The following is a 13,750-nucleotide window of genomic DNA, read 5'->3' as shown; positions in this document are numbered from 1 at the left end:
TGCTCAGCAGGGGGCCTGCTTCCCTCTCTCTCTCTCTCTGCCTGCCTCTCCGTCTACTTGTGATCTCTCTCTGTCAAATAAATAAATAAAATCTTTAAAAAAAAATACAAATAAGTACAAATATATCTGCAGATGGCAAGTAAAGCATGGCGGCGTTTATCACCAGGACTTTCCGAACTTTCACTGAAATGAAAGTATAAAATCACTTCTTAATTTTTCTATTTTTAATTTTTTTTAAAATTTTATTTGTCAGAGAGCGAGGATGCAGGCAGGGGGGGCAGCAGGCAGAGGGAGAAGCAGACTCCCCGTGGAGTTGATCCCACAACCCTGAGATCATGACCTGAACCTAAGGCAGACGTTTAAAAACACTGAGGCACCCAGGCACCCCTATTATATATTTTTTTAATTTTTAATTTATTTTTTATAAGGAAGAGGTAGAAGTAGGGAGAAGGGTGGCAGGGAGAGAGAGAGAGAGAGAGAGAGAATCCCAAGCAGGCTCCACAACAGCACGGAGCCTGATACTTGGTCTCTGGACCCTGAGATGATGGCCCGACCCAAAACCAAGAGCTGGACACTGTGCTACCCAGGTGCCCCAAATCATTTTTTCAAAAGGGCAAATCCATAAGGATGAAGAAAACAGAAGATAGTAATGAGGAATGACAAAGTATTTGGGGACCACATGTTAGAGTCGTCATAATGTAAGAATAAGTATTGACTTACCGAGAAGCTATGGTAGAACTATCGCAGGAGGATAGAGGGAGGACTGGGGGCAGTCAGGTGAGAAAAACTGGTGGGAGACAAGCAGTAACATCTTAAAATGAAAAACCTCAAGAAATAGAAACATAACCATGTTTAGGAATATGGAAGGAGGGGGCACCTGGGTGGCTCAGTCAGCTAAGCCTCTGCCTTCAGCTCAGGTCATGATCCCAAAGTCCTGGGATGGAGTCCCACATTGGGAAATCCCTGCTCAGCAGGGGGTCTCCTTCTCCCTCTGCCTCTCCCCACTGTTTGTGCACTTTATCTCACATTCTCTCTCTCTGTCAAATAAATAAAAATCTTAAAAAAAAAAAAAAGTGGGAGGAAATACTGGGGAAGAAGACTAAAGTAGTTGAACATTTTCATCTCTGGGCCACGGGATGAGATAGGATGGAATCGGCAGAGGGCTACTCTTCTTGCTACAAACCTCGCGGGGTACATGACTTGGACAACGATGTGCGCTTTGCTGCATTTTTTTTTTTTTTTTTTAGTGATTACTTTGGTAAAAAATAAATAAATAAAATAAACATGAGTTTAAGAACCTGTTAAATAGGTCTAAGGAGAGGCCCCTTTGCCTGCTGGTACATGGGGCAGGCCCTCAGTGAGTGCTGGTTGCCTTCCTTCTGTCGGCTGGATGGGGGAGGTGCTCGCAGCACTAGTCATGACTCAGGGATGAGGTCTTTGGCCAAACAGCAATGTGAGCCACGGCACAAAGCAAGTTAGGCACCCTTCTCTCTCTCTCTCTCTCTCTCTCTCTTTTATTTAATGGATGGTTTCATTTTTCTTGGAACCGTATCAACCTGATGGTTACTGTTTCTTAGAATTTATTAGACTTCTGTGCAACAGACACATGAAGAATTCCCCGGCTAGTGAGTGGATTTTAAGCCATGGGACAAACTTAAAAATATTTAGCAGCTTTGAAATTACTCTGATGAACCTGAACCCAGTAATATCTATAATAATACCTCTCCCGAGATTATACATTACTTCAGGCCACGGACAGTCTCTGTCTCTTCTGTAGTTACGTCAACTAGCTATTGTGTCTCCCTGGTCCACAGTGCCTAGCTCACAGCCAGCTTGGTTCTTTGAGCCCTAACTGGTGGACAGTGGTGACTGGTGTTGAAAACAAAGCCAGCCAGCGGAAAGCTCTTGCGTGTATCACCTAGGACACCTGTTTAGATGACAAGACTATAAACTTCCTGTGGACAGAGACCACATATTCTGCCATATCAGCTCATCCTGTAGCCTCTAGCATAATGAATGCCAGGGGACAGTACCTGTCCGTTTTGTCATCAGATTCGTACCGAACACCCATGAAGTGCTTGGCTCTAAGGGTGGCTCAGTGTGTGGGACAGACAGACTCCTGCTATCTTGTAGTCTACATTCTGACAAAATGGTGTTGAATATAGTAAACCAGCAGCCCGGTAAAACAGTGGTCCACGCTGAACCCTTTAAGCAAGGATCAGGAATTGCCTCTGCAAAGAGTCGCGCCCTTTTCAGCCGTATCGTATGATGTACGTGCATGCTGTGGGAAGGAAATCGTGGTATCTGACCTTTTTTCCTCTTTGCTTTGCTTTGTAGATAAGATGGTCCAAGTCATCTGCAGCTCTCCTCAAAAGAAAAGTCACTAGTGCTCTGCTCTTGCCGTCATACCAAACCTTCTGACTTACGCTTTGGTGCTGCCACACTGGAAGAATTGCATACAGCCTCCAGGAACGCCTTTTTTTTTTTTTTTTTTTTTTTTTTCCATTTGAGTGATTCTTTGTGGATGGAAAAAGATTGGAATCTTAATAATTACCCTGTTTTGAAGCGATTTCTCTACAGTCTGAACTGCGTCCTCCCTCGGGCCCCTGACCCATGAGCCACACAGCCAGCTCTCGGCAGGGGCCGGGGGACAGCTGCGCCGTGCCTGCAGCAGGAATGGCACAGGAAGACAGCCGTCGTGCTCCAGTGCCGCCTACCTTTTATCATGGTGCCAACCAAGAACTTGACCTGTCCACCAAAGTGTACAAAAGGGAGTCAGGAAGTCCTTACTCGGTGTTAGTGGACACCAAGATGAGCACGCCGCATCTCCACGAAGCGGAGGAACAGCCGTATTTCAGGGAGCCAAGGGCAGTGTCTGACGTGCGCGCTGTCAAAGAAGACCGGGAGAATTCCGATGACACGGAAGAGGAGGAGGAGGAGGAGGAGGAGGAGGAGGTCTCTTACAAAAGGGAGCAGATCATAGTGGAGGTAAACCTTAATAATCAAACATTAAATGTATCTAAAGGGGAAAAGGGTGTCTCTTCTCAGTCCAAAGAGACTCCTGTTCTTAAGACAAGCAGTGAGGAGGAGGAGGAGGAGAGTGAGGAAGAGGCCACCGATGACAGCAACGACTACGGGGAGAACGGAAGGCAGAAGAAGAAGGAGAAGACGGCGGAGAAGGCCAGCGTCACCCAAAGGAGAACCAGGAGGGCCGGCTCCGTGGCTGCGGCGACCGCATCCCCGACTCCCAGGACTACGAGAGGGAGGAGGAAGAGCGCAGAGCCGCCCAAGCGTAAGAAACGGGCCACCAAGGAGCCCAGAGCGCCTGTCCAGAAAGCTAAGTGCGAAGAGAAAGAGACTCTGACCTGTGAGAAGTGCCCCAGGGTGTTTAATACGCGCTGGTACCTGGAGAAGCACATGAACGTTACTCACAGGCGCATGCAGATTTGTGATAAGTGTGGCAAGAAGTTTGTCCTGGAAAGTGAGCTGTCCCTTCACCAGCAAACAGACTGTGAAAAAAATATTCAGGTAGGTCTCACCACCGAGAGGGCAAACTTCCCAGGATAGCACCTGGCTGTGCAGACGCATCAGGCGTCAGCCCAAGAGAATAAGTACCGTAGAGGCTGAAGGGACAGTGGTCACCGATTTATCTTGTTTCAGAGCTTCTGCTTTGGGTCTTTTGAAAACCCAGGCTTAACGTTTTCTTTCAAAAGCATTGCATTTACCTGACGCTGGACTAGTGGGAACGCAGGTACATTGGAAGGGGGAGTCTGTCGTAGGTGATTGATGGCCCGGGAGGTAAAGTCAACACCGGCTTTGCACTGAGATTCACGGTCGTGAGACGTGTAATATAGAGTTCATTCTGGCATCTTCTGTGCCAAGGTGGGAGATACTGAGTGAAGGTCAGGAATAGAGAGAGGTCCCCTTCTAGGTCTGAAAGGACGCCAGATTCTAGTGCAGCGGCTGGGGACAAAAACCGTAATGACTCAGACCAGTGAAAACGGAAGATCTCCGGGAGTGAGTTGCTCTTACCAGTGGAGAGATGACAACATTAAATTTATCAAGAGGCTGAGCCCATGGGAGTATGCAGACTTTAAACCGAGGCTGAGCTGGTTGGAAATGTTGCCCACCTGGCACTAGGGTTACGTAATGCTTCTGTGCAGTATTATTAAGGTAACAGAATGTGGTTTTCAAACCAGGCTGATGTCTCAAAAGGACTATATTGCGGTAGGGTAAGAGGTGCGTTAATTATATGATGTCGAGTGAATTATATTACGTTGAGCTGCGTTGGTTTATACCTGTGAATGCATGTTAATGAATATTTATAAAAGGTAAGTCTGTTACTGTCTCCATAAGATGTGTAAAATACACATGTGTTGTGCCATATTTAAGCCAAACTTCCTTTGAAAAATGCAGTTGTTTTGTTTGGGTTTGTTTCTTGGAGTGCGCCTGACCTGGAGTGCTCTCCTTCCTTCTGACTTTACCTCTCGCTTTTCATCAACAGCTGAGATCGTTGCTTTACTTTAAAGAGATTTCTTCAGTATAAATTATGTTTGATAAAAATTCACCGCTTTTTGATTCATCAGTTGTGACTTGGTCTCTTACATGCTGGGTAATTAAAAAAAAAAAAAAAAAAAAGGCTGAGTCGAAGCGCCCAGACCCTCCAGAAACTCCAGCTCCCTTCCTTGGTTAGGACTTGGTTGTGACAGTTCAGGCCGAGGGGAGTGTGGTGCAGTGCTGCACCCTAGGGGTGAGATTGGGGCCCTGATGATGAGAGGGATAGCTCCATGTCCATATTGTGGGGTTTTGGGGTTTTTCTGTTTTTTAAAATACTTAATTTATTTATTTGACAGAGAGAGACACAGCGAGAGAGGGAACACAAGCAGGGGGAGTGGGAGAGAGAGAAGCAGGCTTCCCGCTGGCCAAGGAGCTGGACACAGGGCCCGATCCCTGGACCCTGGGATCATGACCTGAGTCAAAGGCAGCTGCTTAACGGCTGAGCCACCCAGGCGCCTTGGTTTTTGTTTTTGTTTTTTTAAACTTAAATTTGCTTTATTAAGTTACAGAAAGAAAACATTTAATACATCCTCATTCTGTGACTTTCATCACTGTTGCTCACCATAAGGCACTTTAGCTCACATTCAGGTTTTGTGGATTCTGCTGAAAGAGCTCCCTTTACATTCCTGAAGAATACTGCTTTGTTCATACATATATGGCTCCTTATGATCCTGGTGATCCAGTAACAAGGAAAAACTGAAACCCTGCCTGCTGGTAGGGGTAGGTCTGTCCTCTCAAGCAGGCCCAACCAGAGGCTGATTTTTTTTTTTTCACTCTTCTCAGAGTCCTTGTTTCCTGAAGTGACTGATGTTCAGAGATTGTTATTTCCCGTGAATAACTTGTTCCCCTAAATATGTCCAAGGCGGTGGTTACCCAGAACTTTCTAGTATCATTTTGCTTTAACCAGAAGCACTTTATTTTGATACACTTTATGCCTGATATCCCAGACTATTACTGATTCATAATACAAGGAACTCTAGGCACTGTTGCGTGTGTTTCCTGTAGATGCGTGGACAGAAGATCTGGGGCTGGCTACCGGGGAAGGGGAGGAGGACACTGACGGCTGAGAAGTTACAGGAAATTCTGCCAGAGGGATGTGTTCCATAGAGTAAATTAGATATGGGAAAATATAATAAAATCTCAATAATGCATGTTAAGGAAGGCTTCAAATGCATTCTTTAAGGTACAGAAACATTGTTCTACTTCCACAGATCTATAACCATTAATATGTGTTTTATCTCGCTTTTATTTGTGCTTGTTTAAAATTAGTTTGTATTCCCTGATAAACACCTGTTAACTGCGTAGCGACCTGTGTAGGAGGCAGCTGCTCTGCGTAATCCATTTATTTTTCAAAACTTAGTTCTCCACGGGTACACTATTAATTTGATGAAAGCAATCAAGTCTTTTACATTAGCAGAACTTGCCATTTCTTTTTTGTCTTACTTTTGGCCATTGTTTTCGTACTCCCAGAGCGTCTCTAAAAGATGCGTCTTGGAAAATAGAACGTACAGATGTTGGTGTTGGCATCCGGGCTCCTGGGAGGACTGGCATCTGTTTGGATTCGGGCCTCGTGCCGCGAATCGCAAGCACACCCATTTCGTCAGCCAGTAGGCAGCAATGGCTTTCTGCAAGCCCCTGTAAATAAAGATTATTTCTCTTTATCCTGCTCAGTGTGTTTCCTGTAACAAATCATTCAAGAAACTCTGGTCCCTTCATGAGCACATCAAGATCGTCCATGGATATGCAGAAAAGAAGTTTTCCTGTGAAATTTGTGAGAAGAAATTCTATACCATGGCTCATGTGCGGAAACACATGGTTGGTAAGTTTCTTCTGCTGCTTTTCTCTCACGCCTATAATTTGTCCTTGTTCTTTGGTGTGTTTTATGCTTCAGATGGGGCAGGATCTGAGGAAGGGCCTTCTTTAACCCGTTCCAACTTGTCAAAACTAACTGCGGCTTGTCCTCCGTCCGCACCACCGACTGGCCCGGGACAGGTTCCTTTCCAACCTTGTTATTTCTGTTTCTCTTCAGAACGTTGCTATTAAGGCCTCACAGGTTAAAGTGTAGAAAGTCCAGATGGCATGAGTCCCCTGCAGTGGGACATGAGTCTTTCCCAGCTTGGGCTTTTCGGGGGCCTTATTCTGAGTACGGTGCATTCTGTGTTGCAGCACACACGAAAGACATGCCATTTACATGCGAAACCTGTGGAAAATCGTTCAAACGCAGCATGTCTCTCAAGGTGCACTCCTTGCAGCATTCTGGAGAGAAGCCCTTCAGATGCGAGGTAAGGAGCACTGCTCCCCCAGGCCTGGGGCAAGCTCATGTATTCGTGGCTTGCAGTGCAGGAGAGGCGTGCGTAGGACAGGCGTGAGGCCCTCCAGACACGTGTTCCGGGCGCCCTATGTTCCCTCACTGCCGGGTAGAGGAGGGTCATCGTTACCACGCCGTCAACCCTCTCAGACGAACTCGAGCCCAGGAGAGACACACGAGGAGTTACTCTCCTTCCCTCGGGAATCAGAAGAAGTTGGGTGTGACTACAGTGCTAATTATTGGGGGAAATTCCCCTTTTACGAATAACCGAGCGGCAGAAAGAGAGCAGAGCCAGAGCAGCCACAGCAGGTTCTGTTTGAAGGAAGAAAGAGAAGCCTGATCTCGGAGGCTTTGTAGGGGGGGCTCCAGGGAAGCTGCTGCGCTTGGCCCTCAGGAGTCCCCGCTGTGTCCCATGCAGAACTGTGACGAGAGGTTCCAGTACAAGTACCAGCTGCGCTCCCACATGAGCATCCACATCGGCCACAAGCAGTTCATGTGCCAGTGGTGCGGCAAGGACTTCAACATGAAGCAGTACTTCGACGAGCACATGAAGACACACACTGGTAAGAATCCGGGGGCGGCGCCACCGGGTCTCTAGCGCTTGTCCACCATCGCCTGTGAGTCTGTTTGCGTGAAAACGGAAAGCACAAACATGCGTTCTAAGGGCAAATTCGACTTGAAGTAAATCTGGTGTATAAAAATCCAGACTGATTAGCCTGAAAAATTGGGCTTTCATCCCTCTGTTCATTAAAAAAAAAAAAAAAGAAAGAAAGGATTATTTGTGAGTGCCTTTTAACTGGGGGGGGGGGGGGCCCCTCAAGACGCTGGATCCTTTTCTTAGGGCCCAGGATCTCCTAAAATTGTGTGCCCCTTGTCTTGTGTATGTGCACTGTGCACGATGCATGTGGTATTTTTTAAAGGAAAGGCTTCTGGACCTCTCAGAGCTGAAGGACACTGACGGCTTTAAACAGAATACCCTCTCAGTATGCTTAAAGTTTGATCGGATTGGATTTCCCCCACATTACCACTTTTCCAGAACAACTCCCGTCAGATGAAGTTAAATCACATTTTAACCATTTTGTTCATTTCTGGGGGGTTCTGCTTCCTAGCGTGGATGGGGCTCTTGTAAGCATTTGGCTGCCCAGCTTGCAGGGACCCGGCTGAAGTAGTAGCATCCCCTCCCAATCCTGGTGCCCACCCCGCCCCACCCCTCCACCAGGCAAACACTGCATCATTCCATCTCAGCCTTGACTTGGTGTTCTGAGCTTAGCTGTCTTGGTACAAATGGAACAATACGACCCATTTTCAGGTTTCTGAGTAAAATCTAATCACAGGATTCTACATTGTGTCAGTCCGCGGAGTGGCAGAGCGAGAAAGAACCACGAAGTGAGCGTGCTTAGTCCTTGCTCGTCTTTGCTCAGCCAGAGGTGAGAAGACTCCGCCTTGGCTGGGTCGCTCTGGTTCCCATTTTTCTGTTGAAGTCCAGAGAAAAGTGCCTGCCTGGTGGGCTTCTTTCCCATTCAGAGCAGAGCACCCTCCGACTTTAAGGATTCCCGTAGATGAAGAGTCATGAGAGGAGCTCAGTGAAATCAGCTACACTCTAAAGGGTAATGAGAACTCGGGAGCCTAAGTGGATGGACAGCCCGATATAGCAGAGTAATTAACAAATTCTCCTCTTAAAACTTGGTGGCTCTTGGACAGGCTCTTAGTTCTGAGTCGCTTTTAGGATTCGATTTTTTGTTGTAAAGCAGGAAACTGTGCAACTAGGTGAAAAATAAGCTTTTCTGAAGGCAAGTTGTGTCACTTTCACACATGATGCTTGGGACGCAGTGGGCGCCCCCTGATGTTGGCCACATCGGGAAATTGGAAGGAGCCCTGACACCCCCGTCCCGCCCTCCTCTTCTCTGCGCCTCTCCTGGACGGCTTCCTCCCGGTTCTCTCTTCTCTCCTTCTGCCTTTCTTTCTCTTCCTTCCTTCCCCTTCGTCCTTCTCTCTGTAGACCCTGAAATGGCCATAATGTGAAACCAGAGTATCTTGTGACTGACGTGTTTGTTGAATAAAATTTTATGTTAAATATTCTTTGACCAGAGGCAAGCTCAGTACTTCCTATTTCTTCCAAAGAAATATAGCCTCCTAACACCCTTCTCATTAAGAGAGTAGTACGTACTTACTAAAAAATATATTAGAGGGGTGCCTAGGTGGCTCAGTGGGTTAAAGCCTCTGCCTTCGGCTCAGGTCATGATCCCAGGGTCCTGGGATCGAGCCCCGCATCGGGCTCTCCGCTCCGTGGGAAGCCTGCTTCTCTTCCTCTCTATCTCTCTGCCTACTTGTGATCTCTGTCTGTCAAATAAATAAAATCTTTAAAAATATATATATTATTAGAAAATGCGAAAGTTAATAACAAAAATTATCATCACTGAAAGATCATTACTGTTAACAGCATACATTTTAAGAAAACTCTATAGTTTCTTAACACATATAAATAGATACTGTACATAAATGTTTATTAATGTATATAGACATAAAACAAAAATTGGGTCTTTATTGTAACTGGCTTTTCCTTTTGACTGTATTTTGTCATTAAGGGCAATATCATTTTAATGGTTGTATAATATTCCTTATGGTAAATTTGCTGTAATAATAGCCATTGTTTATTATGCACATATATGCCAGGCCCTACCTTAAGTGCTTTACATATGTTGCCTCCTACAGTCAACGTCACCTTTACAATAGTCCTGTACAGTAAAGGACATTGTTTCCACTTTATAAATCCAGTTCTCTACTGGACATTCAGATGATTCTTTTTTGCAGTTTTTCTTCTGTTACAAATAATACTGGATAAATAGCTTTGTGGTTAACACATCCATGATGATTCATTTAGGATGAATTCCTGGAAATGGGATTATTAGGGCAAGGAGAGGTGCACATTTTTACGACTTGGTATATATTGCAAAATAGGCATCCACATATACTCTTACTAGGTGTGCACGAAAGCACCCTTCTCCCCAACCCTTTCCAATGCTAAATAATACCCTTGCTGGCTTGCTAGGTAGGAAATGGTTTCTTACTGTGTTCGTTGGCATTTAATTCATTGCTAAGTGAGATCAGACGTTCTCTCCTGCGCTTACTGAGTGTCCGTGTATTTTCCTTCTGGAATCACCTGTGCCTTTTTTGTGTTCACCTTGCCATTATAGTGTTTGGCTTTTTGTTTTGTTTTGTTTTGTTTCTACTACCTCCTTACATATAGTTACATATGCTGGACCTTGTTCCACACCGATATTAAGGTACTTTCCCCTGGTTGGTCATCTGCCTTTTCATATTGCTCATGATACATTGGGAAAGTGGCTGGCCAGTGGGGTTGGGCACACCTGCTCTCCCATTCACTGCGGCCTCTTTGGGTCTCTGGTCCCTTGGTGTTACAGAAGGATGACGGGAGTACTTGGGAAGATACAAAGAGAAGGGTTAGCCCTGAAGAAGAAAAGAGATAGCTCTTTTGAGGCTGGAAGTAATCACCTTTAGGTATTTTTGTTGGTGATGAAGGCCATTGCAGGAACTGCCCTTGACTGGGCTGTTTCTTTGCAGTCAAGGAAGGGAGTCTAGGGAGGCTTCCCAGCACTCAGCCAGGGTTTGCCAGGACGTTGTGGATGTGGGGTGATTTCTGCATAGAGTAATTGCTGATTTTCCTCATACCAGGTACAGCGCTAAGTGCCTGGATGAATTCAGACCTGGTTTTCGCCCTTGAGGAGCTTCTGCTCCAGAGACAGGGACAGAGGTGGTAATAATCCTAGTCATGATCACAGAAACGCTACAATGCATCAAGTGTCTGCTGTGTGCCAGACACTGCGCTGAGCGCTTTCCTTGTATTTTCAACTTATCGCAGTTGCCTACTGCTGTGAGCTTTGTTTATCAGACGAGGAAACTAAGGCTCAGAGATTAAATAACTTGTCCAAGGCAGCCTGACTCCAGAACCACATATTTTAATGATTCTGAACATAATTTAACGTAGCAAGTCATAAAATGGAGGGATAGGCAGGACATCGGGAGAGCAGAACGCACCATTCTAGAGTCTGGGTCTCAGCTTCCAGGACGAGGCAGTGCACTCAAACGATCAGGCTCAGAGGGATCGATCTGTGTTAAATCGTCTCAATGACATATAGATGAAATTGCTGATTGATTAATTTACAGTGGAAAGGCTGAGTGGCAGATGGTTCAGAACTCTTATTTCTTTGGTCATCATGTTCTTTGCCTGAATAAAAATCTATGTTAGAAGCTAAATTATCATCAGAAGTTTGGAAGGGCCAGGGCATTACAGCAGAGGAAAGTACTTGAGTGATCTTAGTGGTGAGTACCATCCCTCCTCAAATCCAAGAAGCCATCCCTTGTGAGACAAACCTAATTTGTACACTGCCGAGGAAATGCCAACAAACACAGCATGCCATCAAGTGTGAGGCCGATGTCCGTGTCAGAGATGTCCGTATGCCCGGGAACGTATGTCTCAGAATCAACAAATACTGATTTGTAAACATTAAGTAAGAACTTACTAAATTTGGCTCTTGTAGTGAACAGGACTAAAATGTCCCCAGGTTCACAGGGCTCACAGTCAGGCTGGGTAGACACGCAAGCTTCCCTGAAGAGCCCGGAGCAAGTACATGAAACTAAATGAAGTTGACTAGACTTTGGTGGCTGGGGGTGGCTGGGCAGGAAGTCCGATGAGACCTGATACTGGAGAGCGGTAAGCAGGTGCCAGGTCACCAAAACAACCCATAAGCCACGTAAAAACGTCTGGACTTTATTCTAAGGATAGTGGGAGGTTCTTGAATGGTTTTGAGCAGGTTATAACCCGATTCTGAACGTTCACTCTGGCTGCAGGGTAGAGGGTGGGCCGGGAGGTGGGGAGCAAGAAAAGAGACGGCAACAGCAGTCAGGTGGGCGTGGCGGTAATCTGGGGAATGGGGGTGATGGCGTGGACTGAGGTGACGGCAGCAGGTACAGTGAAAGCGACACACACCATGGGGTCAGGTGAGTGTGGGGACTGATTAGATAAAGGTGGTGTGAAAGGGAAGAATCAAGGGATAGTCCCAGATTTGGGTCTCGAATGCCATTTGTCAAGACAGAGAACGGTAGAAGGAGGAGCCGGTTTGCCAAGTAGGATAATGAATTTAATGTTGCACTTGCTAGTTTTGAGACCTCTATGGGACATTCATGTGGAAATACCCAGTAGGCAGTTTGCAAAATGGGTTTAAAGCTAAAGGCTTTAGAGAGATTTCGGCTGCATATATACATACACAGATTTCTGATCGCGGCTCAAGGATATTCCTACTGAGTAGACTGGAAGCCAGATCGCTTGTTCCTTTGAACAGTGCAAAAGACAGCTAGGTAGCCGGACAGATTCTTGTTCTTTCGTGTCTTCCTGTAGCATCTCTGCCTTCATGTGTAACGTTCATTCTTCAGACGCATTACACTCCTGCTTCTTACAGTCAGCTTGGTTTTATATGTGGCAACTAGGTCATGTCCTTAGGTGTATTGATGGTGATCGAGGTCCTTTTCTAGTTACCCCGATGGACTTAGTTTTAGTGTATCCTCCAGCCACCCCGTTCCAAGCTCTTAAAATGGGATGTCATGCAGGTGATGGATTGCAAATGTTACGTTTTTATTTTTCCTTGTTTCACCCTCATTGTAAGCTTACCTGGAGGTCTCAAGGAGACCTTAACATCACTCATTAGTACAATCAGGGGATGGGGCCGAATGAGTAGTGAGAGTTAGAGGTAAGTAGGATTGTAGGCTTACGTCTGGAACAACAAATGTGGGAAATTTGGTAGGACATCAGGAAATGAATAAAAGATGACTAAGCAATAGAAAAAAATCCATTTTTAATTTGAACCCATGGGTTGTGGTAGGTGGGTTCTAATAGTTTTTGGCCTTTCTGTGGCAAATCATTATTAGCCTAGAAGACTACAAACGGGGCGATGGTTAGAGAGATCCTGAATTTGATCCAGGGTGGGACACGCAACAGAGAGTTAATGTCCATATATTTCAGCAAGCTTAGTGAATCCTGTTTGTGGATGCAGGGCCTGGTGTGCTGAGAGGTGGTTAGTGAGTTGGGTGAGAGTGTTTGCTCCAATTAGGCTAATTCAGAGAGTGAGTCCTTTGACTCGGTTTCCATATAGTTGTTGGGAGTAAAGAGTACTAACCCTGGAGAGCCCGGGGTGGGGGAGGAGAGTTGAGAGCTTGTCAAACAGGTATGCTTTTAAAACATTGTATTATCCAAGTAAAGTGTGTTTATTTGAGAGAAACAGAAAGTGCACATAAGCCTAAAAAAGGTTTTAAAACATCAGTCATCATCCCATTACCTAGAGAGAATCACTGACATTTGTTGTTCTTTCCATGTTTTTTCTATACCTATTTTTAACTTAAAGTGGATAATACCATGTGTGCATTTTCATAACTTGCCCATTTTATTTAATAGACTATAAGCTTAATAGATTATGGATTTTCATGTTAGTAGTTAGATTTCTGTACCTTCGTAATACTGTTTTCAATGGCGCTTTCCATCAGATAGATATACCATATTGACTTAATTAATTCTGTTTAACCAGAGATATGAAGTTTTGGGGTTTTTTTTTAAAGATTTTATTTATTTGACAGAAGACAGAGATCACTAATGAGCAGAGAGGCAGGCAGAGGGAGAGGAGGAAGCAGGCCTCCTGCTGAGCAGAGAGCCCAATGTGGGGCTCAATCCCAGGACCCTGGGACCATGACCTGAGCTGAAGACAGAAGCTTTAACCCACTGAGCCATCCAGGCACCCTGAGATTTCAAAGTTTTTAGGTAATTGGAGGAAACAGATTAAAAAGGTGGAAAACCTGATGGGCTCTGAAGTTATCTAG

General features: G+C 45.5%; 1 protein-coding gene across 3 annotated transcripts in view; it reads left to right on the top strand.

Moving 5' to 3' along the window:
• The window catches only part of ZNF652 (zinc finger protein 652), a 62,007-nt gene that overhangs the window by 39,713 nt on the left and 8,544 nt on the right, over positions 1–13,750 (top strand). For all 3 annotated transcript variants that reach the window (XM_059380571.1, XM_059380572.1, XM_059380573.1), the window contains exons 2-5: positions 2,338–3,528; positions 6,229–6,376; positions 6,724–6,839; positions 7,284–7,428. In XM_059380571.1, coding sequence (XP_059236554.1) covers positions 2,614–3,528; positions 6,229–6,376; positions 6,724–6,839; positions 7,284–7,428 — 1,324 coding nt within the window. In that variant the 5' untranslated portion in view covers positions 2,338–2,613. The remainder of the gene's footprint in view (positions 1–2,337; positions 3,529–6,228; positions 6,377–6,723; positions 6,840–7,283; positions 7,429–13,750) is intronic.

The sequence above is a fragment of the Mustela nigripes genome, chromosome 16, assembly GCF_022355385.1.
Source record: "Mustela nigripes isolate SB6536 chromosome 16, MUSNIG.SB6536, whole genome shotgun sequence".
Lineage (NCBI taxonomy): Eukaryota > Metazoa > Chordata > Mammalia > Carnivora > Mustelidae > Mustela > Mustela nigripes.
This window is presented reverse-complemented; position numbering and strand designations above follow the sequence as displayed.